This window comes from Trifolium pratense, linkage group LG2 (assembly GCF_020283565.1).
Source record: "Trifolium pratense cultivar HEN17-A07 linkage group LG2, ARS_RC_1.1, whole genome shotgun sequence".
Taxonomy (NCBI): Eukaryota; Viridiplantae; Streptophyta; class Magnoliopsida; order Fabales; family Fabaceae; genus Trifolium; species Trifolium pratense.
Genome location: NC_060060.1, coordinates 32,440,354 through 32,465,962, shown reverse-complemented (window position 1 = coordinate 32,465,962; position 25,609 = coordinate 32,440,354). Strand labels below are relative to the sequence as shown.

General features: G+C 31.9%; 3 protein-coding genes and 1 long non-coding RNA gene across 4 annotated transcripts; 2 read left to right on the top strand and 2 right to left on the bottom strand.

The window, feature by feature from the left end:
• The first annotated feature begins 3,065 nt into the window (after window positions 1–3,065).
• Window positions 3,066–10,645, top strand: LOC123910541 (rDNA transcriptional regulator pol5-like). The gene is made up of 8 exons (XM_045961687.1): window positions 3,066–3,752; window positions 4,339–4,464; window positions 4,547–4,744; window positions 5,237–5,464; window positions 5,558–6,679; window positions 7,449–7,736; window positions 8,794–9,238; window positions 9,459–10,645. Exons 1-8 carry the CDS (start codon window positions 3,216–3,218, stop codon window positions 10,304–10,306), a joined length of 3,792 nt encoding a protein of 1,263 aa, XP_045817643.1. The 5' UTR covers window positions 3,066–3,215; the 3' UTR covers window positions 10,307–10,645.
• Window positions 10,646–11,923: 1,278 nt separating this feature from the next.
• On the top strand, window positions 11,924–13,275 carry LOC123904571 (protein ARABIDILLO 1-like; the record flags this gene model as incomplete). The annotated part of the gene is made up of 2 exons (XM_045954220.1): window positions 11,924–12,874; window positions 12,931–13,275. Coding segments are annotated over 2 exons (1,296 nt in total), but the record flags the coding sequence as incomplete, so codon positions are not given.
• Window positions 13,276–14,307: 1,032 nt separating this feature from the next.
• Window positions 14,308–16,269, bottom strand: LOC123910540. The gene is made up of 3 exons (XR_006810227.1): window positions 16,051–16,269; window positions 15,710–15,803; window positions 14,308–14,568 (listed from the first exon to the last, which is right to left on the bottom strand). It is a non-coding gene; the product is annotated as an uncharacterized LOC123910540 (long non-coding RNA).
• Window positions 16,270–22,642: 6,373 nt separating this feature from the next.
• On the bottom strand, window positions 22,643–24,568 carry LOC123910539. The gene has a single exon (XM_045961686.1). The coding sequence runs from the start codon at window positions 24,173–24,175 to the stop codon at window positions 22,805–22,807; it is 1,371 nt and encodes a 456-aa protein (XP_045817642.1). The 5' UTR covers window positions 24,176–24,568; the 3' UTR covers window positions 22,643–22,804.
• Window positions 24,569–25,609: the final 1,041 nt, after the last annotated feature.

Sequence of the window (25,609 nt, the reverse complement as noted above, 5' to 3'; positions counted from 1 at the left end):
ATCTAAAATATGATTAATCAAAAAAATTTTGATTTTTTTTTTCATAAGTTTGCTACTTCAGGAGCATATTCAAGAGACATACATAATTGTTCTTTTAATTTTGGTCCAATTTATACTAAGATCAAATAGATCATATGGACTTTAATCATGTTGTAAACAAAAATTAGTTCTTCAGGAACTCAACAACAAATCTCTATTCAGAATGACTAGAGAAAAACACAATTTTACAATCTTTCATAATATTGGTTAAGAAAATCCATATTCTTTGAGCAATCCATCAAAGATGCGCCAAATTAAAGCTTTAGCTTTTCAAGAACTATATCACAAGTGATCTTCATATAATGATCATAATAATCTTCATAATTTCTTCAAGAAAATTTTATTCTTTGAGCAATCATTCAAAGATGCTTCAATATCAAGGTTTTCCCTTTTTATTCTTTAATTAGTTCTTCGGGAACTAGCTAATATCACATATATTTTCATTAGTTTTGCTAATTTGTCTATTTTTCCTTTTTTTCTTTCAATTCTAGCGAGAAGCCGAGCTTTTAAAATTAACACGGCCATGACTATTACCTCAACGATGGCCATAATTTTTGTCCATGGTAATCGTGTGTTGCTACATTCACTTCTGGGAATGGAGTAACATCAATGGGTTGGACTTCATTCACTTCTGGGAATGATTTTTCATTCATTTATTATTGATATATACTATCATCAAATAATAAAATTAAGCAAATACTTAGATAAGCATAATAAACATAGTCAAATAAAAAAAAAATTAATTCCAATTATTTTTTATTAATACTAATGTAATGTAACATACTGAAAATTTATAATGCAAATTAAATAGTAACTTAATAATAATTATAATGTAACCTATGTTATGAATAAGATTAATTAGTAACTTATTGAAAAAATAAAAATAAATTGGCATATAACGTATTGATAAGAAAATTGGCATATGATATACATTTTTTATGTTTTGTACAATATAGAAATAAATAAATAAATCCATTGAAAATTGAAAATTGTAAATTGCCAAAATTTTATAAAAATTGGTAAAACTATCCTTTAGGGATGCATATGTATATTGAATTCTTCTGGAATTCTTAAGAAATAATTTGATTTTTCTTTTGAGTTCTTCAGGAACTATATAATATTGTTATAATGTAAGAATAATTTTTTATGCAATCCTCATAAGAATAATCCATATTCTTCGTTATATTATAATATATCTAATTGTACAATCCTTCAAAGATGTATCCGTAATGAATTCTTCAGGAATTCGTGGGTAATACAAATTGATTTTAAAATTGTTTAAGAACATGTATAACGGATCAAATATATATTCAATCAGTTATTTATCCAATCCTTCAGGGATTGATGTTCATTTTACTTATATCTATGAATCTTCAGGATTCATATTTTAAAATTTCATCATACTATGAATCTTCAGGATTCATATTTTAAAATTTATCACACCATGAATCTTCAGGATTCATATTTTAAAATTTATCACACCATGAATCTTCAGGATTCATATTTTAAAATTTCATCATAATATGAATCTTCATGATTCATATTTTAAAATTTTATCACACTATGAATCTTCAGGATTCATATTTCAAAAATTTCACCACGATACTTCTGGATCGAAGGTTTGTGAATCAATATAAAAAAAACAAGAAGACAACAAATTATCTGAAAGAATAGAATAAAAAAAATCATACATAAAATAAAATTGTCACTTCCCTTTGTTGCTATACCTTTCTTGAAAGGGGAGAGACTATCGTGCTGATAACGTGTTATGAACTATTTCTAAAGAATAGCAAGAATATAGAAGGAGAAGAGAAAGAGAGAAGAGAAAGGAATAGACCATTGTTATTATTCTATTCACAAGTGTGTATTACATTGTAACAAATGAGTCCTATTTATAGGACATATTTAGGAGACAAAAAAACCTACATAATAATGGACATTCATTACTATTATTATTCATAACAAGACCGAATATCTATAATTTTTAAATTTCAAATTCAAAATCTTTCAATTATATATACGTGGTATTTATTATTCGTTTAAGAAAAACACACTCATAACATAAGTCTTAAAATTAATATTTAATATGCCAAAACAATAAATTATATTTTTTTTACGGTAGGAAAAATATATATACTATTACATCATCGACAATAACTATTTTTTCTTTCATCTGTCAAAAGAAAAAATTCTTTATTTTTTTTAGGTTATATTTTCTTTTAGAGGCTGTTTGTTATAACTTATTTTAGAAAAAAAAACACTTTTTTTTATAAAAATAATCACTTTTAATTGTTTTGCATTTGTTTGTTATAAATTTTTAAAATAATCAGAAGCTAAAAATAATCAGAAAACAGCTAAAAATGATAAGCTACTGAGAGTAGCTTATAAAATAATAGATTTTTTTTTAGAGGAGAGAGAAAAGAAATGTTAAAATAAGAAAGTTATTTGTAATTAAAAAAATCACTTTTATAAGTTGTATCAAAACAAGCTAAAGATTATTTTATTTAAAAAAAGTGATTTTTATTATAATAAACAAACATCAACATTTTTCTAAAATTCAACTTACATTAAAATCACTATTTTTTTAATTTGTAACAAACGGACCCTTATTTTTTTTTAGGTTATAGTTTCTTTCATTTTTAATTTAGGCAAAATTATACTATAGGTCCTTTATCTTATTTTTTTGTAACACTTTGGTCCTTTATTTTTTTTTTCGTAACACTTTGATCCGTATCTTATTTATTTATAAAAAATAAAGGACCAAAGTGTTACAAATAAAACATGATAAAGGACCAAACTGTTACAAAAAAAAGGACTAAAATGTTACAAATAAAAAAAAATAAAGGACTAAAGTGTTACAAATAAAAGATAAAGGACCAAAATGTTACAAAAAAAAAAGATAAAGGACTAAAGTATTACAAAAAAATAAGATAAAAAACCTATATTGTAATTTTGTCTTTAATTTATAATAATAATGTTTAATTCATTTTTTTTTGACACGACATAGGAAATTAAAAATATAAATTATTTCCATCATAAAATAATCTCGATGAGTAATCGAAAGCCCTTTTTAACCTGAAAACGCACACTGCGTTTGGGTTTAAGCAGAACCCTAAAGCCGCGCAACACTTTCTTCTTCTTCTTCCTCTCTCACTCTTCAATCTCAATCACCAACAATGGGTAGTACCACCAAAAACAAACGCAACAATTCCGTTTCCGACGAACACGAAGAAGAAACCAAAGATTCTCACGAAAAACCTCTCAACAAAAAACCTAAAACCACCACCGATTCTTCCACCACACCAACAATGGAAACTCATAAAAAGAGTAAAGCTTTCGACAAAAACAGGCGTAAGGACAAATTGAAATCAAAATTGGAATCCAAATCGAAATCCGAACCGGTTGATTTGGATTCCAAACCTCCTGTGGATTCGACTAGTGGTGGTACTAGTGGAGGTGATTCTCCTCCGGAGTTTCACATTAGTGTGTTTAAGGATTTAGCTGTGGTTGATGATTCGGCTAGGTCAGTAGCTGCTAAACAAATGGTGACGGAGTTGAAGGCTGTTCAGAATGCTTATGGTGTTCAAGAGATGGATATTGATGATGGTGGTTTTAAGCTTGAAGCTGAGAAAAATGATGGATTGGATGAATGCGCACCATCTGTTCGATATGCTGTTCGTAGGCTTATTCGCGGTGTTTCTTCTTCAAGAGAGGTTTGTTTTTGTGTTCTCTTTGGTTCTTATATTGTAATGTTGTTTTGTTTTCTAACTTCAATTTAATAATGTCTTAGTTTTAGTTAAAAAAAAATAAATTAAAATTTCAATGCCAAGTTGTTTTGTTTGGTTATTGTAGTTTTAATTCCGGTTTGGGTTGACTTATTTTTGAGTCTATGAGAAATAGCTAAGACAAATAAATAAACTTTTGTGTTAATTCCTAAGTTCTCACTAAAGAAAATAATATCTTTACTTCATAAGCTGTTTTTTTCATAAACTACCTTGACAAACATATGAATAATACATAAAAGTTTATTTATTTACGCAAGCTGTTTTGCATAAACTCAAAAATGAGTCAATCCAAATGAGCCCTTAGAAGCATTTATTTTCATAAGCTAGTTTTTACTTGCCCAATTTGCTTAGTTATGTGGCACGAATCCTGAGATGCGATATGTGTTTGTTCTTGTGAGAGAAAAATGTTTGGGAATCATGATAGTGTTTCGTTCTTGGTAAACCACGTTCTTCGATTTTGTTAAATTTGCTTACTGTGTTGTTGGGAAGGTGACATCGTTTGTTACTTTTGCAGTGCGCGCGACAAGGTTTTGCTTCAGGCTTAGCAGTTTTAGTTGGTGCTATCGACAAAATCAGGATCGGCTCATTCCTTAAGCTCGTAGTAGATTTATTGGAAGTAACTTCATCAATGAAGGGTCAGGTATGAGATAGTGATTTCTTAATTATGTTTTGGTGAAATTGTCAGCTTGTTGGGTACTAGTGTATTTGTTGTGAAATTGCAGGAAGCAAAAGATTGTCTTCTGGGTCGCTTATTCGCTTACGGTGCTCTGGTTCGATCAGGAAGACTTATCCACGAATGGAGCATGGATAAAAATACCCCATACATAAAAGAATTTGTTGGTATACTTATCTCCCTTGCAAGTAAGAAGCGATACTTGCAAGAGCCTGCCGTCTCAATAATTTTAGAATTGGTTGAAAAGGTTTGTATACACATGCAAAAACTTGTGGATGATAATTATCTACAGCCATTGTTTGATTGTGTTGTAGTCAATTCAGTTGTGATAATTTGCAAGACCTCTTTTTACTTATGAGATGTTTTGGTGGATCTCTTGGTTGGATTATCATACTTTGCTAGATCAGATTTTTGTCCTTTTTATGATGCTATATGCTAGTTATCATGCTATTCTCTTACTTTTTTTTTGCTATTGAAGATTTCAAAACATTTCTGCTTCCTTTCCTTATGCACTTGTGTACATGCACTCTCACAGGCTCATGCGAACAACCGCTTGCAGACCCAGACGTGTGTTTGCTATGAAAAGATCACTTTCTTCTCATTTGATCATTTTTGAACTTTCAAACTACCTACATGTTTCTTTGAGCCATACATTTAACCTATCAATCCCTTTTTTTAACACCAAAAACAGTTATTTGCACCCTATTATTTAATATATTGGTTTTATTCTTATTTGCAGTTGCCTGTTGAAGCAATAGCAAGTCATGTTATTGAAGCTCCTGGACTCGACAAGTGGTTTGAATCTGCTGCAGGAGTAGGAAATCCTGATGCTCTATTCCTTGCTCTAAAAGTTCGAGAGAAAATTTCTATCGACAGCTCCATATACGGGAAACTACTGCCAAATCCGTTCAGCTCTAGCCAGCTCTTCTCTGCCGATCACCTGTCCTCCCTGAGTAATTGTTTGAAGGTATCTTAAATCCATTCTTCTATTTGTGACAGATACTACTTGATATCGGTTTATAGAAAGAAATGGTTCTTATTTATTTTGTGGATGTTGCAGGAATCAACCTTCTGTCAGCCCCGTGTTCATAGTGTTTGGCCGGTTTTGATAAATAATCTCATACCCAATACTGTTTCACAATTGGAAGATGTGGCATCAGCTTCAAATTCATTAAAGAAACATAAGAAGAGTAGAAAATCTTGCTCTTCTGATGAAGAAATTGCGAAGAATCTCAAGTCTTTTTGTGAAATTATTATTGAAGGATCCCTTCTCTTCTCATCTCATGACCGTAAGCACTTAGCTTTCGAAGTTATGTCTCTTCTTCTACAAAAGCTGTCTGCATCTTTAATTCCAGTTGTTCTGTCAAACAAAGTCGTTCAGTGCCTGATGGATATACTATCAAATAATAACACATGGCTGAAGAAAGTTGGACTAGAGTTTCTTAAACAATTGACAGATTGGGTGGGGGACGATGATGTCAAAAGAGTTGCTGTTATAGTGGCTATACAGAAGCACAGCAATGGAAAATTTGATTGTATCGCAAAGACAAAGCATGTTAAAAATTTGATGTCACGGTTCAAAACAGAAGCTGGTTGCATGCTTTTTGTGCAAAACTTGATGAACCTGTTTGTCGATGAAGATAATACCTTGGAAGAACCTTCGGATCAGAGTCAAACAACAGATGAAAATTCTGAAATAGGCTCTATTGAGGATAAAGATTCTCCTAGGACTAATGGTAATTCAGACTTATTGAAGAGATGGGTTATAGAATCCCTTCCTGGTATTTTGAAATTCGATCAGCGGGACCACGGGGAGATGTTCCGAGTACAAAAAGAAATAATGAAATTTCTGGCTGTTCAGGGTCTGTTTACTGCATCTCTTGGCACTGAGGTGACTTCATTTGAGTTGGACGAGAAATTTAGGTGGCCCAAATCTCCCACATCAAATGCTCTTTGCAAGATGTGTATTGAACAGCTGCAGTTGTTGTTGGCTAATGCTCATAAGGTAGAGAGCATGGCTAATGCTAATAGCCTTGAGCCTAATGATCTGGGTTCGTACTTCATGAAGTTCTTCAGCACCTTATGCAATATTCCTTCAGTTTCCCTCTTCCGGTCTTTAGATGACGAGGATGAAAAAGCAGTGAAAAATTTGCAAGCAATGGAAGCTAAATTATCAATAGAGGTATTTATGCTTTGGAATTGTTATCGATACTTAGACATATATACTCACCATGGCCCTTTTAAAGTTTTAAGCTCTAATGAGGTTAGAATCCATCTAGTCTTCTCATTGGCTAGTGTGTTAGTGGGTTGTCTTGTCATGTTTATGATATCTACAACTCAATTTGGATCTAGGACTCTAATTATTACCATTTATACTTGTGGTTTTGTGATTTCTTAATTGTTTGTCAAACTGAGGTTTTCTTGTTTTAAAAATTATTTATACCTGTAGTATTTTTCTTCTAATTTTCGGCACTTTCAAAATCTTGGCTTCTTTGTGTTCACTGTTCATTTGACAATTGAAGAATACAAAGTGTAGAAGCCGTTGTTATGCTTTACCTAGGAAGGAGCTCACATGATTTGTGATCCAATTTTGGTCTAACATGTATGGTTTGTTGTTCTATCTGATCAACAATCAAAGAAACAGAAGACCTCAGTGGATCATGATGTTCTATTGATACATGATGCCTATTCATGTGGCATTTGCATGTATAAGTTTGCATAAAAAATCATTGAGCTGGTATAAGGAGCCTTGATATAAGTTTTAACCTCCGTATACATTAATGTTACAGAATCCTGTGATTTAAATCTTGATATTTGTTTTATACACCTTTGTGTGTGTTTCTGCATTTATTTATGTCACTAAATTAATCTTCAATTTGAATTATGTGAACTGCATTATAATTTATTCATTATTGATGCTCATGTTTCATCTCTGCGGTAATGATGAGCAGGAAAGGAGCCACGACTGCAGTGATGATGCAAATAGAGATCGTGCACTGAGATACTTGCTTATCCAGTTGCTCTTGCAAGTCCTTCTTTGTCCAAGGGAGTACTCAGAAGCTGCGTCTGAACTCATCATCTGTTGTAAGAAAACATTTTCTACTTCTGATATTCCTGAGTCCTCTGGAGAAGATGTCACAGAGGTTGGTGATGCACCTGAGTTGATGGATGTTCTTGTGGATACATTGCTCTCTCTGCTTCCACAGTCATCGGCTCCTATGCGGTCTGCTATTGATCAGGTTATATAAAAAGCTTGCTTTTCGGTAGTTTGTAATTGTAGATCAAGTAGGTTAGAGTACCGTATTGTTAACCTGTCAACATGCACCTGGAACTAGGAGACTGCCATTAATCTGGTGTTTAGATCAGGGGAAAATGGTAAATAAACAGAAACTTTAAATGGTATATAAATAACAGAAACGTTTGCTATCATTTATATTATCATGAGGATGCCTTCTGTTACACAACTAACATAATCAGACTTTGATTGAAATAAATTCAATTTTTTTCCGTTTGGAATTTTCCTTGAATATAGTATGTTCTCACTGTAACAAATAATAGTGTTTTGTTTGATTTAATTCAAAGACAAATTAGTTTTGAGGTAATTCCCAGTCCAGGTTTAAGTGAGCCAATATTGTGCTCTAAATTTTACCTGTTTAATGAATATTTTAAAGCAGCCTTTTTCACATAATGTTTGGCCACTAGAATGATGTTCTAATTTACTAATGCATCAGTTTTTTTCTCACTTCAGTACTAGTCAATGACCCTCTGATTATTCAGGGCCTTCTGCTTGCAGTTATTTTTCAACTTCTAATATTTATGCTTGTATTGTATTTTCGTGTCATCTAGAAAATTGATCCTTAAATGAATGAATGGTATGACTATATGAACATGCTATCCAATATACTGGTTGGACTTTTTTTTTGTGATTTACCTGGCTGTTATGAGATAGATTTGTTGAGATTGATTGGGCTATATAGACAGGCTTTGTCTAATATGCATAGGTGAGACAGGTTTTTCACCATGCACAAACTTGTTTAAACGATTGGATCAATATGTCACATTACCTCATTTGATCCAATGGTAAAAACAAGTTTGTACTTAGTGAAAGACTCGTCTCACTTGTGCACCATAGACTTGGTATATTTGACTTGGTATATAGCAGTCCATCCTTGTTGGAAAGCAATGACCATGTAGAAGACTTAATCATCTCTGGCTGTACATAATTTAAACTCGACTATATATCATGGCTCACAGATTGTATTCTATTTTTCTAAAACTTATTATTTCTGTATGTAGGTGTTCAAATGTTTTTGTAATGATATCACGGATGATGGGCTGGGGCGGATGTTACGAGTCATAAAGAAAAATTTAAAGCCAGCAAGACATCCAGATGCGGCTAGTGCAGATGAAGATGACGACGATGAAGATGATGACTTATTCAATATTGAAGATGAAGAAATTGATCAAGCAGAGACTGGTGAAACAGGTGATAGCGATGGGCAGACTGATGACTCTGAGTCTGTATTTGAGGCAGAAGAAACTGGTCAGGACCATCATGAAGATTCTGATGATTCAGATAGTGGGATGGATGATGATGCAATGTTCAGGATGGATACATATCTTGCTCAGATTTTCAAAGAAAAGAAAAATCAGGCTGGAAGTGAAACCGCTCATTCCCAACTTTTGTTGTTCAAATTCCGCATCCTTTCATTATTGGAAATTTTCCTACGTGAAAATGCAGGCAAGTAGACATTAATTATGTCATTTATCAGTTTTTAGGCTAGCTTTGTGTTTGTTATGCTGCAATTTTCCAATTTTATATGCATAAACCATGAAGTGGATAAACAACTGTGCAATATTTACCTGAATAAAAAGCTGACTGCTTCATACAGTAACAAAAAGTTGATGCCTTTATATTTAGATATTTTTAACTTTGGCTGATGGTGTCTTGATGTTAACAGGCAAGCCTCAGGTTCTTACTGTGTACTCACATTTGGCTAGGGCCTTTGTTAACCCACATACTGCTGAAGTTAGTGAGCAGCTGAGTCAGCGTATATGGGGAATATTGCAAAAGAAAATACTTAAAGGAAAGGCGGCCTGTCCAAAGGGTGACGAAATCCAATTATCGACGCTTGAATCTCTGTTGGAGAGAAATTTGAAATTAGCATCAAGACCATTTAAAAAGCAAAAGTCTGCAACTGCCTCAAAGCAAAAGTCTGCCTTGAACCGACACAAAACGGTTTCTTCCTTTGCACAAAAATCAACTTTATGGATTTTGAGAATTGTCGATGCAAGAAATTTCACGGTGTCCGAACGGCAGAGGATTGTTCAAGTTTTCCAGAAAACAGTGGCTGATTATTTAGACAGTAAGAAGTCTCAAATCAAAGCTGGATTTTTAAAAGAAATAATTCAAAGAAGGCCATGGATTGGCCATGGTTTATTTGGCTTTTTGTTGGAGAGATGTGGAAGTGCCAAGTCAGATTTTCGGCGAGTCGAAACCCTTGATTTGGTAATGAACATATTGAAGTCGTTAGCAACCTCGGGTGGTGAAGTGCAGAATGCATCAAAAAAGATTGTTAAAAACCATTTGGATAAACTCTCTCATTCTATGAAAGAGTTGGTGACAAATATGCCAAGTAAACCGGCAAGAAGGACAGCTGTACTCAAGTTTTGTGTCGAGGTCTTCAAGATCATGGCTAAATACAACCTCACCAAGTATCTTCTTAAAACATTGGCACCTGATGCTCAAGCTGCCCTCGAAGCACAACTTGGTGAGAAATTTGTTAGTTTGAAGAAGCTGGAAAAATGAACAAGGATGTAGAATTGCTGCTACTACCTGAGTAAAGAGGTAAAGAGATTCTTGCTACTCAGCCACCCTTATTAACAGACAAGCCAAAGTAATCTGTGATTGGAGCTTGTTTATGCCTTTGGAAGGGGAACTTTTGTAGACCTTTTAAATTTATATTTAAATCAGTAAACTTCAAAATTCATTTAAGATAGACTTGTTTATTGCCTTTTGAAGGGGAATTTTTGGTAGAACTTTTAATTTGTATTTGTTTGTCATTTTGTGAACTTTTTGCATGTTACACTTACTATATTTGAGTTCATTTTGAGTTACTAGTAAGAGAGGATGAACTTTGATTTTTTATCTTGCTTCAGATATCTTCTGCAGTAATTATTTTACACAACCCAGACAGAATATACTAAAATAGTGTATGGTTGAAAAAGTTGGTGCACAAAAGAGATTTAAGATCCCCATGTTTTCAATGTTACGAGGAACAAATGCTTCTTCAAAAAGGATGATCCAACTATATTTACTTTAGTAAAGTTAAATTAGAAGAAAAAAAAAACTAATTCTCAGCTCTATTGCCTCAACTGTTGTCACCTTAATCAATCATAACAAAGCTGCAACATTAGTAACTTTGAATTAACCTTATTTTCACTGGGAAGGGATTGTCTCCCATCACTTTCTTCTACCGTTAAATCCAGACCAACCATTTTTTTTTTTTACAAGTCTTAAACTTTAAAGCATAACAAAAAATAAATAAAAGGTGGATGTTAACATTGGATTCTCTCAGGTTATTTGATAAAATTATATGATATAGATGAATTAAACTTTAAAACTTTGTAAAATTATATTGAATTAAACTATAAAACTTTGTAACATATTGAAAAGCTTCAGAATCTAGATTCTGCCATGAAGAAATGCGCTGATATTGGTGAGCCTTTGTCTTCTCTTTGAAATTTTTAGTTTGTTTTACTGTGTGACACTAATTGAAAACACCTTGCGAAGCATGTTTTTAGATGTATGTCTTGTTTCCTTTACTACTTTTCTAATGAATTATTAATTTGTGTTTTGAGAATAAAAAATGTTTTATTATGGTTTCTTCTAGTATAGTGGCTCTTATTGTGCTGAGCAAGCTGCATGTTGAGCTATTAGGCATTGTTGTATGACATTTGGAAGTAGCAGTCAGGAATATAGTATAAGTTGACTACTCATCATGATAGGCAAATGAAGGGAATGCTTGTTTTTATTATTCAAAGCTATGCTTACCATGGTTTAAAAATACTAATATGGACTCTAATATAATCTAGGAATGGGTTTTTTCTATACTCTGAAAGAAATTATTCTTTCTATTCAGATTCTTGATTTTGATTTTTTCTTTTTAATGATTTTTTATGTCATTTGTACTTGCTATCGTTGCTTGTTCCTGATTTTCTAGACTTTTGCTACTTTTTTTTTTATCAATTGATGAATTTACTTATTACAACATTAGGTGTGAATGAAGGAAGAATGAGAAATCTGGTGTCGAGTTTCCCTGAAATTCAAGACGAGGTAGTGGATTTGGAGCCCCAAGGTGTTGTTGATTGGAGCAGTTTACCCGATGATATAGTAATTCATCTATTGTCATGTCTGGGTTATTGAGACCGAGCTAGTTTATCAGCAAGTTGTAAGAAATGGAGGGTTCTTGGTAACTCCCCGTGTTTGTGGACTTCTTTGGATCTTCGTTCGCACAAATTCGATGTCAATGTTGCATCTTCACTTGCTTCTAGATGTGTGCATCTACAAAAGCTTAGGTTTGGTGTTACTGGTACAAAGGCTGCTGAAGCACTACCTCATCTTCGAGCTAAGAACTTGCGCGAATTAAGCGTTGAAATTTGGGACGCCGATATAGAGGCTGCTTTCATTGTTGCCCGGCATGAGTTACTCCAGAGTCTTCAGTTTGGACAAGATCTTTTTGGCTACAATAGTATTACTAGTGATGGTATAATAGCAATAGCTCGCGGCTGTCCTAGTTTGAATCAACTCAGGCTCGCAGGCATTGTGGATGTAAATGCTGATGCTATTAATGCATTGGCTACCTATTGTCCAAAGTTGACTGATATCGGGTTCATCGACTGCGAGAGTGTTGACGAGCTTGCATTGGGAAATGTGCAATCGGTTCGTTTCCTTTCTGTTGCGGGGACATTAAGTATGAATTGGAGTGTGGTTTCACATCTTTGGCATAAGCTTCCTAACCTGACTGGATTAGATGTTTCTGGAACCGATATTGGTCCGTCTGCTGTTCCAAGATTGTTATCCTTATCACTAAATTTGAAGATTTTGATTGCTTTGAGTTGTCGTATCCTCGAAGAAGAGACTAGCTTTTCTGCTAGTAAATATAAAAACAAGTTGTTGATTTCCCTATCCACGGATATTTTTAAAGGACTGGGTTCTTTATTTTTCGATAATACAAATAGAGGAAATAATGTGTTTTTAGACTGGAGGACTTCAAAGAGTAATAATGATGAGGGTGTTGATGAAATTATACCTTGGCTTGAACGGATGCTATCATATAATTTTTTTGTTCTGCTGCTGAGAGCCCTCAACAGGGAGGTCTTGATAATTTCTGGGTTGAACAAGTTGCGTCACATTTGGTTTGTCTAATGCAGAGTTCTCAAGAGGATGTTCAGGAGATGGCAGCCACAGGCCTTGCAACCTTTGTTCTAATGGATGATAGCATTAATTGTGGAAGGGCTGAAGCAGTTATACGATATGGTGGTATACGCCTCCTTCTTGGCCTTGCGAAATCTTACAGGGAAGGGCTTCAGTTGGAGGCAGCTGAAGCTATTGCGAGGTTGTCCACAAGTGCTAATGTGGCGAAGGCGATTGTAGAAGAGGGTGGGATTGAAATTCTCATTAGTTTGGCTAGGTCAATGAACAAACTGGTGGCCGAAAAAGCTGCTAGAGGATTATGGAATATCTCTATGAGAAGAGCACAAGGGTGCAATTGCTGAAGCTGGTGGAGTATGATAGGAACCAAAATTACAGAACAGAAACAATGAATTTAGAAAGCAAATGTTTGTATTATTGTATGATTTAAAGGAAAATATTACAGAGATTAAATCCCTATAATCCCAGAGCTAAGCTCCTCAGAGAAGAGATAATACTCTCTCTGCCGAAACCTTTCGGTTCCTAAACTCAGAAGATACTGAATAACAAACCTGATCACATCATTTCCTCCTTCTCTCATTCTCCTTCTTATAACAAAGCTGATCACATCATTTCCTCACACTCACTGCCACGTCATTATTTACAGAGGTTGCACTAGCAGGAGGCGTACACGCTGTAGTGATGCTTGCACTGCACGATTCTTCACCATTTTTGAAGTTTCGGGACTTCACATTTAAATCATGTTCTTTGATTTTGTTAAATTTGTTTACTGTGTTGTTGAAAAATGTTCCGGAATCATGATAGTGTTTCATTGTTATTTTAATTAAATTTAGTTTTATTATATGTTAGCTAGATTTATTATTTTTATATCTTATTTAGATTAGTTATTTTTATAATTTAGGCAAATTTGTTATTTTTATTTAGTTAGGTATGTTATTTTTTTTTGCAATATATTTTAGGAGATTTGTTATTTTTATTTTTTACTGCTATTTAAGTTAAATTAAATGCAACTTTTTGATTCAATAAAATGATAGAGAATTTTCTCAAATTTGGTGGATTCCAAATTACTCTTTCTGGTAGATTCCGGAAGTCTGGTGGATTCCAGAACTTTATCCGACAAGTTTGTCGTTTGCAAACATGTATTCCATAATAGGATTAGCGCATGTTATTCCTACCCGCTTCCGTATTGCGTTAGTTTGTATATCATAAGTATAAAGAATTTTACCCTTACTTGTTCATTGCTACATCTGATGCCTGTTTTCTACTATGGTGTGATTGACTTTGAGTTTTAATGGGTTTCGTTTCAATGTGGTCATGTTCACTCTCTACCTTTGTTATATTTTGAAAAGAAAAATGAGATAATAAGGGGAATTCCATTTTATTAACAAATGTACAATATTATATCATATTCATATATAATAGCAAATATTGGTTATTTACTCATACAATTCATGATAGGACATATCCACACAAACAATGTAATTTAAAAAGTAAAAAAATAAATAAATAAATATCGTTACAAGTACAATAGCGTCTTAATTTCCCAGTTTAGTGAAATGTATTATTAGCTCGCAAAAATAATAGTTGGGTCACAGCAGCACTCGTCCAAGAGGCAACAACAACACAAAGCAGCTAGGCTGCATGTATCAAGAAAAACAAAAAAAATAAACACTATCAGTAAACAAGTAAAATCAAAATAGTAACAAAATATGAATATAGATTTAATTTGTGTACTCATAGTAGTGCAAAATATTTTTACACGTGCATCTACTTAAATTGTACTAATTAATCTTAGTCCCTAAAATATCTCTTTAAATATATATATGAATATTGTGATTTAAATAGATGTATGTATAAAAAATTTACACTAATTAATCTCAATGAATATATGCTTGAATAAATAATTAGGAAAATCAAGGCAATTTTTACTTCTAATAATTCATATTTTCATTTCAACATAAACATAAGAGAATACTCTCTCCGTCCCCCTTTTTTTTTTTTTTATGTATACTTCTCCGTCCCTTTCTATAAGACCTAATTTGATAAAAGATTAGTCTCTTTCTATAAGACCAGTTTGCAATTATCAATTATATTAATTATATATTTTTTTCAAAATTATGCTTATTTCCTTTACAATTTTTTTTAACAGCATTAAATTCTTCCACTTATTCTCTTTCTCTACAAGCACTACAATTAATTATAAGAAAATCATTATTAAGGATAAACATGAAAAATCAATATAATTTGTCAACTAATTTAATATTAAAATCAATTTTTTTAATATCCGTGTTTTGTCAAACTAGGTCTTATAAAAAGAGACAGATGTAGTATATATCCATTTATATTTCTTACTATTCTTTTTCAAAAAAACATTTCTCTGAATTTTACGGGAAAGAGACATAGTTAATTTGGAATTTAACCATATCATAAGTAAAGTCTGAAAAAAAAATATTTCACTCAGTAATAGAAATCGAGTTCTTTCAAATTATTATTATTATTTTTATTTGTATTTTCTTTTACAATTTTTGAAAACAAACCTAGCATTGAGTCAAATTTTTGTTTTTGAATATGCATTCTTTCGACTTGCCTTCCATATTCTCTTTATCACAAATTTTCATCAAACATGTTTTTTTTTTTTTGGTTACTAACATGTCTTTCATTGTTAACAATTTAAAATAAACATAAATTTTAAAAATTAAAAACTGAATGTTTTCAGAAAGTAATCATAGTCTATATTTTTTGGCTTAATTAACCTTTCTGTAGTATATGATTGCTTACCATCCTTCAAGAAAACCCGGTTCTCTTTTTGGTGGTGGTGGAGCCGCATAGTATTGTGGTGGTGCCGCCACCGGAGGCGGTCCTTGATAAGGGCCTGTATGGGACATAATAATAACAACAACAACTATATGTTTAGTAACATTAATTGACAAATTATGTACCAAAAAAATCTAATTGTTTTTTATGGAATAAAAAATTCTAATTAACCATGTTCAAATCGAAAATTGATCAATTCCTAGCAAAAATGTTTTTAAATTGTCATAAAAAGGAAATTCAAAAGCTAGAAAAGGTTTATTATATAATTTAATGGGTGAGAAGTATATATGGTGTATTATATGTACCTTGAGCAGGATATGGATAGCCATATTTGATCTCACTCATTTCTTCAAGAACAACACTTTTAATTCAAATATATTTCTTGTAAAATAGAACTTGTAATTTTGTGTTGGAATGCATGGTCTGATATATGTTGCTATATATACACAAACACATGCTTTGAGGGGAAAAAGCAAGAGAATATAACTAGTGGAGAGTATTAAGAAGAAAGCTCGAGAAATTATATTTCAATTCACACATTAATTGGATATTTGGTATATATGTTGCTTCATTGTCACTATATTAGATGCTATTTGTGTTCTTTATTACTTTTGGAAAAGTTATCCCACCATTTTCTTAGAAGAATATATAGTTGAACAATATAATCTTTATAAATTAGAGAAAGAGTAATGATATGGTCACACTCATTAGGACGCTTTTTTTAACACACTACCTTCTATTGGTCCACATCATCATTGTAATAATACAACTAAAAACAGCAACATATGGATAATACTCATTGTAATACCTATCTCAATTTGTCTAAAGAGAAAGGGAACCTAAAAATCGATTAAACATATTTTCGCAGAGATAAGATCCCGTCCAGATGGAGCGAACGAGAAGATGAGAGGCGGAGGAGCAGAGAACGAAATTGATCTCTCTCTCTCTCTCTCTCTCTCTCGTTTTTTCTCTCTACCGGCTGAATAGGTTATTAGTTAACTAATTTTAAAAAAATTATGACGTGAACCAATAGAAAGTAGTGTGTTAAAAAAAAGTGTGTTAGTAGGTGTGATCATAACATTGCTCATTAGAGAAATGATACTTTGAAATTGAAATTTTAATGTCAAGAAGTCAAATATGATGTTCTTATACGTTTATGTGTATTTTTAAGAGATTGTATGTAAATTATAGAAGATGAAAAATACGAGAAAGATAATATATACAATGACATATAAGTTGTTTCATTTTACTAATTAATAAAATATTAATTAATAAAATGCTTGAGGACACATTCTGCCAATTTCAACTTTAAGAACAATTATCATATTTTACTTCAATGCTAAAAAAATAACAGGAACACATAATGCTGAGTAGACTTTTGTTTATATAAATATTTCATTTTGACTTGTTCAAAAACAGGAACACATAGTGAACCTTACTAGAATTTAATACTATTTTGTCAAAAAAAAAAATTTAATACTATTTCAATTCATGACTACACTCTCTCCACATTTGGGTACTAGAAAAAAATAATGTTATATTATCAAGAACACTATGTCATATGTTATACAATGACAACTTTTTAACACTGGACAAACCCCAAAATTAAATTAGATAGTCCAGTAAATCGAATACGGATAAAAAAAACTTAGATTTGCTTTCGATACTTAATACTTAAAACAATATTAGTCTGCTCTTAAATTTAAAGATCCAAAAGTTTATTATAATTACAGTTAGTCACCATAATTATAACAAAAACTAGATTTTAGAGTTTACAAAATTACAGTGTGATCAAATTTACAGCTTGTCCAAACAAAATTTGCCAGGTGGCTTGATTTCCGAGGTGGAATACAGAATACTCTTGTGCAACTTCTCATTATTCTGTGGAAGTTTCTTTTGAATTTTGCTTAGCATGTAATTCCATGTGAATACAAAGTTTAATTTTGAATCTAAAAAGCACTCACATCACAATCACATGATATAAAGTTTAATCTCGAATTTATTCTTTCCTTACACAATGTAATGTCACACCGCGTTTACTTTGTTCTTCAAGTTCTACCTTTATATGAAACTTAAACTTTGGGATCACGTTAACTCAAGTGATAATTTAAGAATCTAACACATACAGTACTACTTATTATTATTGATAGTGTTAGAAATAATATGAAATCATTGATGTGTGCAATACAAAGTTGTTACAAACAAAATAGTCTTTAAAATAATTGATCATCATTCATTAAAAAGAAATACTTTCACTAGGGTTGGCGAAATCTTTTTGTGATACATCATACAAGGTTCTTATTATTTATTCAATATTAAGAGATATATTATAGAAAGGAATTAAAAAGAAAACTTGTAAATATTTGTTTCAAGATAAACTGTATAAGAAAGATGATTAATAACATTTAGATCACAATAAGTAAATATATGGTACTATGTACAAAAAAAAAGAAGTAAATATATGGTACTATAAATATCAGTTTTTTGTTTTTTGGTACGATTATATGGCATGTGTATTAAAAATTTATCAAAGCAAAAACAATGCGGTTTGAAGGCACACCACTGACTATGGAAGCGGAGGCGATCGGATTGAAGGAAGCTATTATACGGTTCGGTGAGATGGATTTGTCAATAATGTTTATAGAGGTAGATTGCAAGCCGGTGGTAAATGACATTATTGATAAGTCAGATAACCGTACCGAATTTAGTAGCATCGTGAAAGCATGTAGATCACTTCTAGATTTTTATTCAAACTGTAAAATAAGTTTCGTATGGAGATAAGTAAATTATGTCGCTCATTGCTTAACAAGACTACCAAAATTGTATGCTAGTCACCACATATTTGATTCTATACCATCTTATGATGAATGAAATGCTATGAGTTTATTTCTGTCAAAAAAAATGAAACCCTACCTAAAATTATTAACATCTTGATCATAATCATAAAAGTAAATATATATGAGCATTAAAAAAATTGGTAAAAGAAATATCAATATCAAGGTGGGTTAAATTTGATAAAAGAATTTGTTAAGAGACGTGTGGCATTACAAATTTATATTTTTGGTGACTCATTTATCACATGTTTGCTATCTCTGATAAAATTAACAATGTTTAGTGTCATATTAACAAAAACGAAATTTTTGTCCAGTTTGTAGGATTGAAAAACGAAATTTTCTTTCATTAAGATTTTTTTTTTTTGACTAATTCTTTCAATAAGATTTAAACTTTCGAAAAATATTTTTCGATGCTCTACTGTACTTGAGGATTCAGAGCAATCCAAAGAAAAATGGCGGTTACTATTAATTTTTTAGTTAGCATGATTTTTTTTTGTTTGATGGATTTTAGTTAGCATGATAGATTTATAGAATTGGGAAAATATGAGAATACAATACATATAGCATACGAGAGAACCAACTTAGTGTGCTAAGATTAACAAGGCTTAATTATTTTTTTGGTTTCTTACCTTAATTTGGAGTTCATTTTGATCCCTTAAAACAAAGTCATATATATTGGTCCTTAAATTAGGTTATGTTAATCCCCTAATTTATTATATTTTGCAAGCTATTTAACAAAGCAAACTTCGTGTTTACTCTTCTATTTTATATAACCTTCTTTTAACAGAAGATATGATGAAATCCAATTATTTGGGCAGCATTACAAGCAAAAAACAGGATGAGTACATGTGAAATCTAAGTTCAAAGCATTCAAAGCTATTAGAACAATAGGACAATATTTTGATAATACGTCAAATTTTTATTCAAAACTTTAAGATATTTAACCACTCACACTTGAACTCAACAATTTCATTTCAAGTGTGAGTTCTCACATCTTATAGTTGTTTCAAACCAGGATTCACCCACCCTCTGCCACTAAACCAGGACTCTCATACTACTTGTTGGGGAGTTTGGGAGAGCTTCCGAAATAACAACAAACCAATACTTCAAGACCTAAAAAAATGAAGACGCTACATCTCATCTAAACCTTAAGCCATTAAATATACGAGTCACAAAATCTTATATATTCATCATATTATTTACTTATGCATAGTTAATATGTTCCTTAATCATTCACATTTAGAAACTTAACAAATGCTATATATTTTGTGGTTTATTTAAAATGATTTTTATTTTATGCGTTGAATGCTAATATAGGTTTATTTAATCAATTAAATATTCCAACTTTCAAGTCTTTGCTCAAATTACACTTTAGTGAAACTTAGTTAGATTTTGTGAAATATAAACAAAAAGTGGTTAACAAAAGTAAATGTATTTTCTTGTCAAAAAAAGAAAAAATGAATGTATTTAGTCCAAATTTTTAACCAAATACATTAAGTTTCTTTGACTTATTTTTGCTTATATTTTAGGACGGATGGAGTATCATATTTATCTTCATTTTTCACACAGACTTGTCTTAATTTAAATAATGCATTGCATACCTTTTTATTATATTTATCTTTTTAAAAAAGTGAAGCACAAAACCTTCTTCTATAGTGATCTATAAGCAAGAGCTAGCATTGAATCATCATGAATTCTTGAATGGATTTGATTTAAAAGAACTAATTAAGAATGTCTTGAGAAATCTTCTCAACCATGTAAACTCTTTTTACCCTCATCTTGATCTTGGACAAGTTGTTGAATTAGAATAGATATTTTTTATATGGATATGGAGCATATATTATAAAAATAAAATATGAAATATATAAAAATAAAATAGTCAAAATAAAACAAACAACTCTTATCCTACACTTTTCCAACAAAGAATGGAGCCACGCAGCCTAAAAATATGTCATAGAAACAGTGACATTTTAATGTATAATACTATTACTAGTGTGAAGAAGCCAATAATCAATAAACTTGAAAGAAAATTGGTGTGAAAAAGACACACTCTTCTGCTTAAATTCAAAGGAAAATATTGTGGGGGCCTTTGATACTCAAGTAAACGCACACTTCCTATACCAAAATTCCACCTGTTATGTTTGGTGTCACTGTTTTTATAATCCAATAATTATGAGTATGATTTTGGATTGGAGCAGTTAACTAAATACAACGCACTTGTCAAATACTGATACACTACTACATGGGACACGAAAAGGTTAAATTCAAAATTATCTAAATTGGCCATAATAATAGTCATCACAGGTTTGATTGCTACATTTTGTTGTTTAGTATACCTTTTGGGCCAATGCTAGGGTGGGAGACCATGACATGTCTCTCACCGGTGCACCATATGATATGTGGATTGGATTGAATGTGTACATGATATTATGGTGTACTGTCAGTATTATATTATTTATTAATTTTTTTGAAAAAAAAAAGTTTTCAATTTTTCCGGATAAAATTTTTCTATTTTTTTTTTGGAAAAAAAATTTCGGTTTTTTTTTTCGAAAAAAAAGTTCCAAATTTTTAAGGAAAAAAGTTTCGATTTTAGAAAAAAACAATTCCGGAGTCTTTGCTGAACAAAAAAGTTTTCGTTCTTTTTTCAAAAAAAAAAGTTTCGGATATTTTCCGAAAATAAAGTTTCCGATTTTTTTTCTGAAAAAGATCCAATATTTTATTCGGAAAAAAAAGTTTCAAATATTTTCTATTTTTTTACTCTTTTTTGTATCGACAATAATTTTTAGGTGAACATTTCGAAACTATTTTTCCCAAAAAATCGGAAATTTTTTTGGGAAAAATCTGAACTTTTTCCATAAAAAAACAAAAACTTTTTTTTTTTGAAAAATATCCGAAACTTTTTTCCCGAAAAAAGAACGGAAAATTTTTTTCCCAGAAAAAATCTGGAATTGCTTTTATGTGAAATCGAAATTTTTTCCCCCAAAAATTAGGAACTTTTTTTCCAAAAGAAAAAATCGAAAATTTTGTGCCCGAAAAAAAGATAGAAAACTTTTTTCCAGAAAAATTTAAAACTTTTTTTTTTCAAAAAAATATAAATAATATAATACTGACAGTACACCATAATATCATGTACACATTCAATCCAATCCACATATCATATGGTGCACCGGTGAGAGACATGTCATGGTCTCCCACCCTAGCATTGGCCTACCTTTTGATGCATATTCATGAGGATGATAGAGATGAGACAATGACTACATTTTTTATCAAATTCACATACTATCTGCTATTTTTAATAACTTTTTTTCAATTCACTTATTTGAATAAACACTAGCTACCTAAGCATTCTTGCTATCTCCTATCTCCTAAGTAAAAAAAAAAAAATTAAATTTGAATTCAAATATTAACTAAACTTTAGTTTCTTTTTAAATCCAGTTCAGAATTATTCGAGTTTACTTTCCTATGAAACTAGAGAATTAAGATAAAATATTTGTACAAAACAATCTAATTTTGCATAAGAAAATGAAATTATTTTAACAAATTTTCCAAAAAAAAATTAAAATTATCCATGATATTCAAGATTCAATTTATTTAGAATAAATTCAAAATTCCATTTCAATGTAAATGTAAATAAAAATATCAATAACAAAAACTAGCAAATTGCAACAATATTGTTAACAGCTTGATCACGATTCCAAATATCTTCATAAATTTTGTCTCACTATAATTTAAATCGAAAGAAAATTTATTGACACTTATATGCCTCAAAATAAATATTTTTTCGATTTCAATTAGAACGTCTAGAAATAATATTGCGTCATGATGTCTTAGAGAAACTAGTTAAATAACTAAAAGAAACTAGTTTGACTACATAAATTCCAAAATATTTTTACTACTCTTACGCCTTTAATTAGTGTCCGAGAATACTAATTTTCCGGGAACACTTGTTCTTTGTAGCACTAGTTAACATATTTTCCAATAATATTCTATAACAGCTACATTTATTGAACAAATTTGGCATAATTCTGAAGATAAATAAAACATTATCCTTGACACAAATTAGTGGCATAGAAAGAAATTTAAACATAGCATTAGTATAAGTGTATAACACAACACAATCCACATCGTGTACAACAATAATAGTACTAACATGTCTAACATACTGTACTTATTAACATGATAATTTCAAATTAATAATAACCATAATCTTAATCTTAACTTTTAATCACACTGAACCTTGAGAAATCTTGCTCATCACTTTAACGTCTGTGGTAACAGGTGCAGCAACTCCTTGGTACGGAGGAGCGTGTACTACACCACCCGGCGCATTATAATAAACTTGTCTGCCACTTGCACTATCATACGCCAAATGTGCGTATGAATTTACCGTATTATCCGGTATCCCACTCGAACGAACCACACTAACTCCTTCACCATAAACAGGACCTTTAACCGGCTGCGCCGGTGCATAAGTCACCGAAGCTCCCGACGAAAACGGCGCTTTAGACGGCGGAGCGCCACCGTAAACCTGCGCTTCACGGTAAGCATCAGACGGCATTCGTTGCACCGTGTAGTAACCTTGAGTTGCCGGTGGACGCATCACCGGCGTGTGATAGAAAGTTCCCGGCGCCGGAACCATATAAACCGCCGGATCACCTCCTCCTGACACTCCCGGTGGATAAGCCTCGCCGGAAACAGGTTTTTCTTGCCAATAACCAGGTTGATGCTGCTGCTGATGTTGCTGTTGATGCTGCGGCGGTGGTGGTGAGAAATTCGACATCGCCGGAAATTTCTCCGGCACTTTCTGAACGTAATAATCTCCGGCGGGATAATCTTCACTTTTCCTCCTGTAACCAGTTTGTTCATTCTCCGCAATCTGCATCCGTTGTAACTGCCTCTGAATCTCAAGCGGATGGTTCAAACCTGGATCCGAACCTACAACCCGGTCAGGATTCAAACCGGGTCGAACATGATTATGATACTCAGGTAACGGAGCAACCGGTTCTGGAACAGGATCGTGAAATTTAACGGCAGTAGGTGGCGGAGCAACAACGGTTACAGGCTTTTCAATTCCGAATAAATAATCAACGTTATTCGGTTTAACCGGGTCGGGTGGATTTGAAACAGAATCAGAATCGTTAACAAAAAGAAATAATCGCATACGAGCGGGTCTAGCGGAAGCACGGTAGAGACGATCATATTCATGCATCATGTGATCAAGATCATCGTCGTTAGTTACTGAGATAAGTGCATCGAGATCTTCGCCAGGGAGTTGGTATTTAAAGGAAACATCAGGTGCTTCGATGAGAGAACAGAGCTTTGAGATCATTAAAGGAAACTTGATGTTACGATCAACGGCTAGGATTTTAGTTTCACCACCAACGTAAGAGAGTTGATTGTCGTGTGTTCTTGGTTGGATTTTGCCACCATAGCTGCACATGAATTTTGCTTTGTAGCTGCTTGTTTGGTTTTGTTGTTGATCTTCCCATGGTGCTGTTGTTGTTGTTCCAGTGGGTGGGTTTTCGAACTCGATTTCTCTCGAACGTGGTGATGAGTTACCTGAATCTGGATATGATTGATATGAATAGTTTTCCATATTTTGGATAACTTCACTACACTTTCTTTGTTTGGTTTTTCTCTGTGCCGAGTATCTAACCGAATACCTCTAGGTCGAAGAATAAATCCTCAAGTGACCTCTCAGGAAATAGGTCTTTCAATTCTTTGTTTGTTGATTGCTAAGTATTTGCTAGTAGTGGTGTGGGTGTGTATGATGTTTATTAAGTTGATTTTTCCATTATGGGGTTGGGCCATAGGCTCATAACTCATTTCATGGGTGTGTGAATCATGATGATGACTCGTGAGTGACTTGGTGGAAATAACAGGATTGTCTAAAGACTTTTTTGGAACGCGTTTTTACAATACTGTTTTGTTAGTTATCCTCCTTTTCGAGTTTTTTATACGTAATTGCTTGGTGGTGCCTTCTTTTTTCTTTGTGGTGAAAATTTAGATATTGGAGAGTATTTACTTTTTTTCTTTAAACAAGGAGACTAAGCTTAAAGAGAAAAATACTAAGAAAATTAGATGATACACAAAACAGAGGTTGGCTCTAAGATCGGTTTACTATGTATCAGCGCAATGATTCGTTTCACAATATGAGTGATAAAGTGTAGGTTTAATTATATTTTTGTCTCTTTTTATCTTATCAAACTCATAAAAATAAAAAAAAACTCATAAAAATAGTGGTGAATTTTAAGGTGAGAGCTCTAATAAAACTCATATTTTTGTCTCTCACAGGTGTACCACTAAAATTGATTATTAAATTAAGAAAGTCTACGTGATCTTTTTTGTCATTACCACGCAGAGTCATATTATTTCCCTCTCCTTTGGCAGAACACGCTATAATAGTTTATTTAATCGAGTAAACTGTCAAATACCCCTAAAATTTTAAAATTCGTCAAATACCCCCATGAAATTTGGAAATAGGCAAATACTCCCGTGAAATTTTAAAAAGTCAATTAACTTTTTAAAATTTACTCTTATTTAATCTAATGGTTGTTAAACATGGTTCACAGTGAGGGACTTACTTGATACCTCACCCTAGAAGCAACCAAAAATAGTATCGCTATTCTAAAATTGAATTTTTTTTGTCTATCTATTTTCACATCTCTTATATTCTAAGTTTATTCCGATAAGCTAACTTTAAACCTAATCATTTTTTCTCTCTTTTTATTGCAGTTTTACATAAAAAAATAATTTGTCTACAATAAGAATCAAACTCGCATCCTTTGCACTTACAATAAAGTTTTTCAACCACTAGAGCATGTGCTTCAATTGTGATTAAAGTTAAAAATCCTAATATGTTAACCTAATATTAAATGCATTTATAATATTTTCTTATCTCTTATATTCTAAGCTTATTTCGATAAGTTAACCTTAAACCTAATCATTTTTCCTCTCTTTTTATTGCAGTTTTATATTAAAAAAATTAATTTGTCTACAGTGGGAATCGAACCTGCATCCATCGACAACA

Coding starts and splice junctions, on each gene's coding strand:
- LOC123910539 (XM_045961686.1), bottom strand. CDS start 24,175: ATGGAAAACTATTCATATCAATCATATCCAGATTCAGGTAACTCATCA.
- LOC123910541 (XM_045961687.1), top strand. CDS start 3,216: ATGGGTAGTACCACCAAAAACAAACGCAACAATTCCGTTTCCGACGAA. Junction 7,737..8,793: donor TGCGGTCTGCTATTGATCAG/GTTATATAAAAA, acceptor TTCTGTATGTAG/GTGTTCAAATGTTTTTGTAA. Junction 9,239..9,458: donor TTTCCTACGTGAAAATGCAG/GCAAGTAGACAT, acceptor TGATGTTAACAG/GCAAGCCTCAGGTTCTTACT.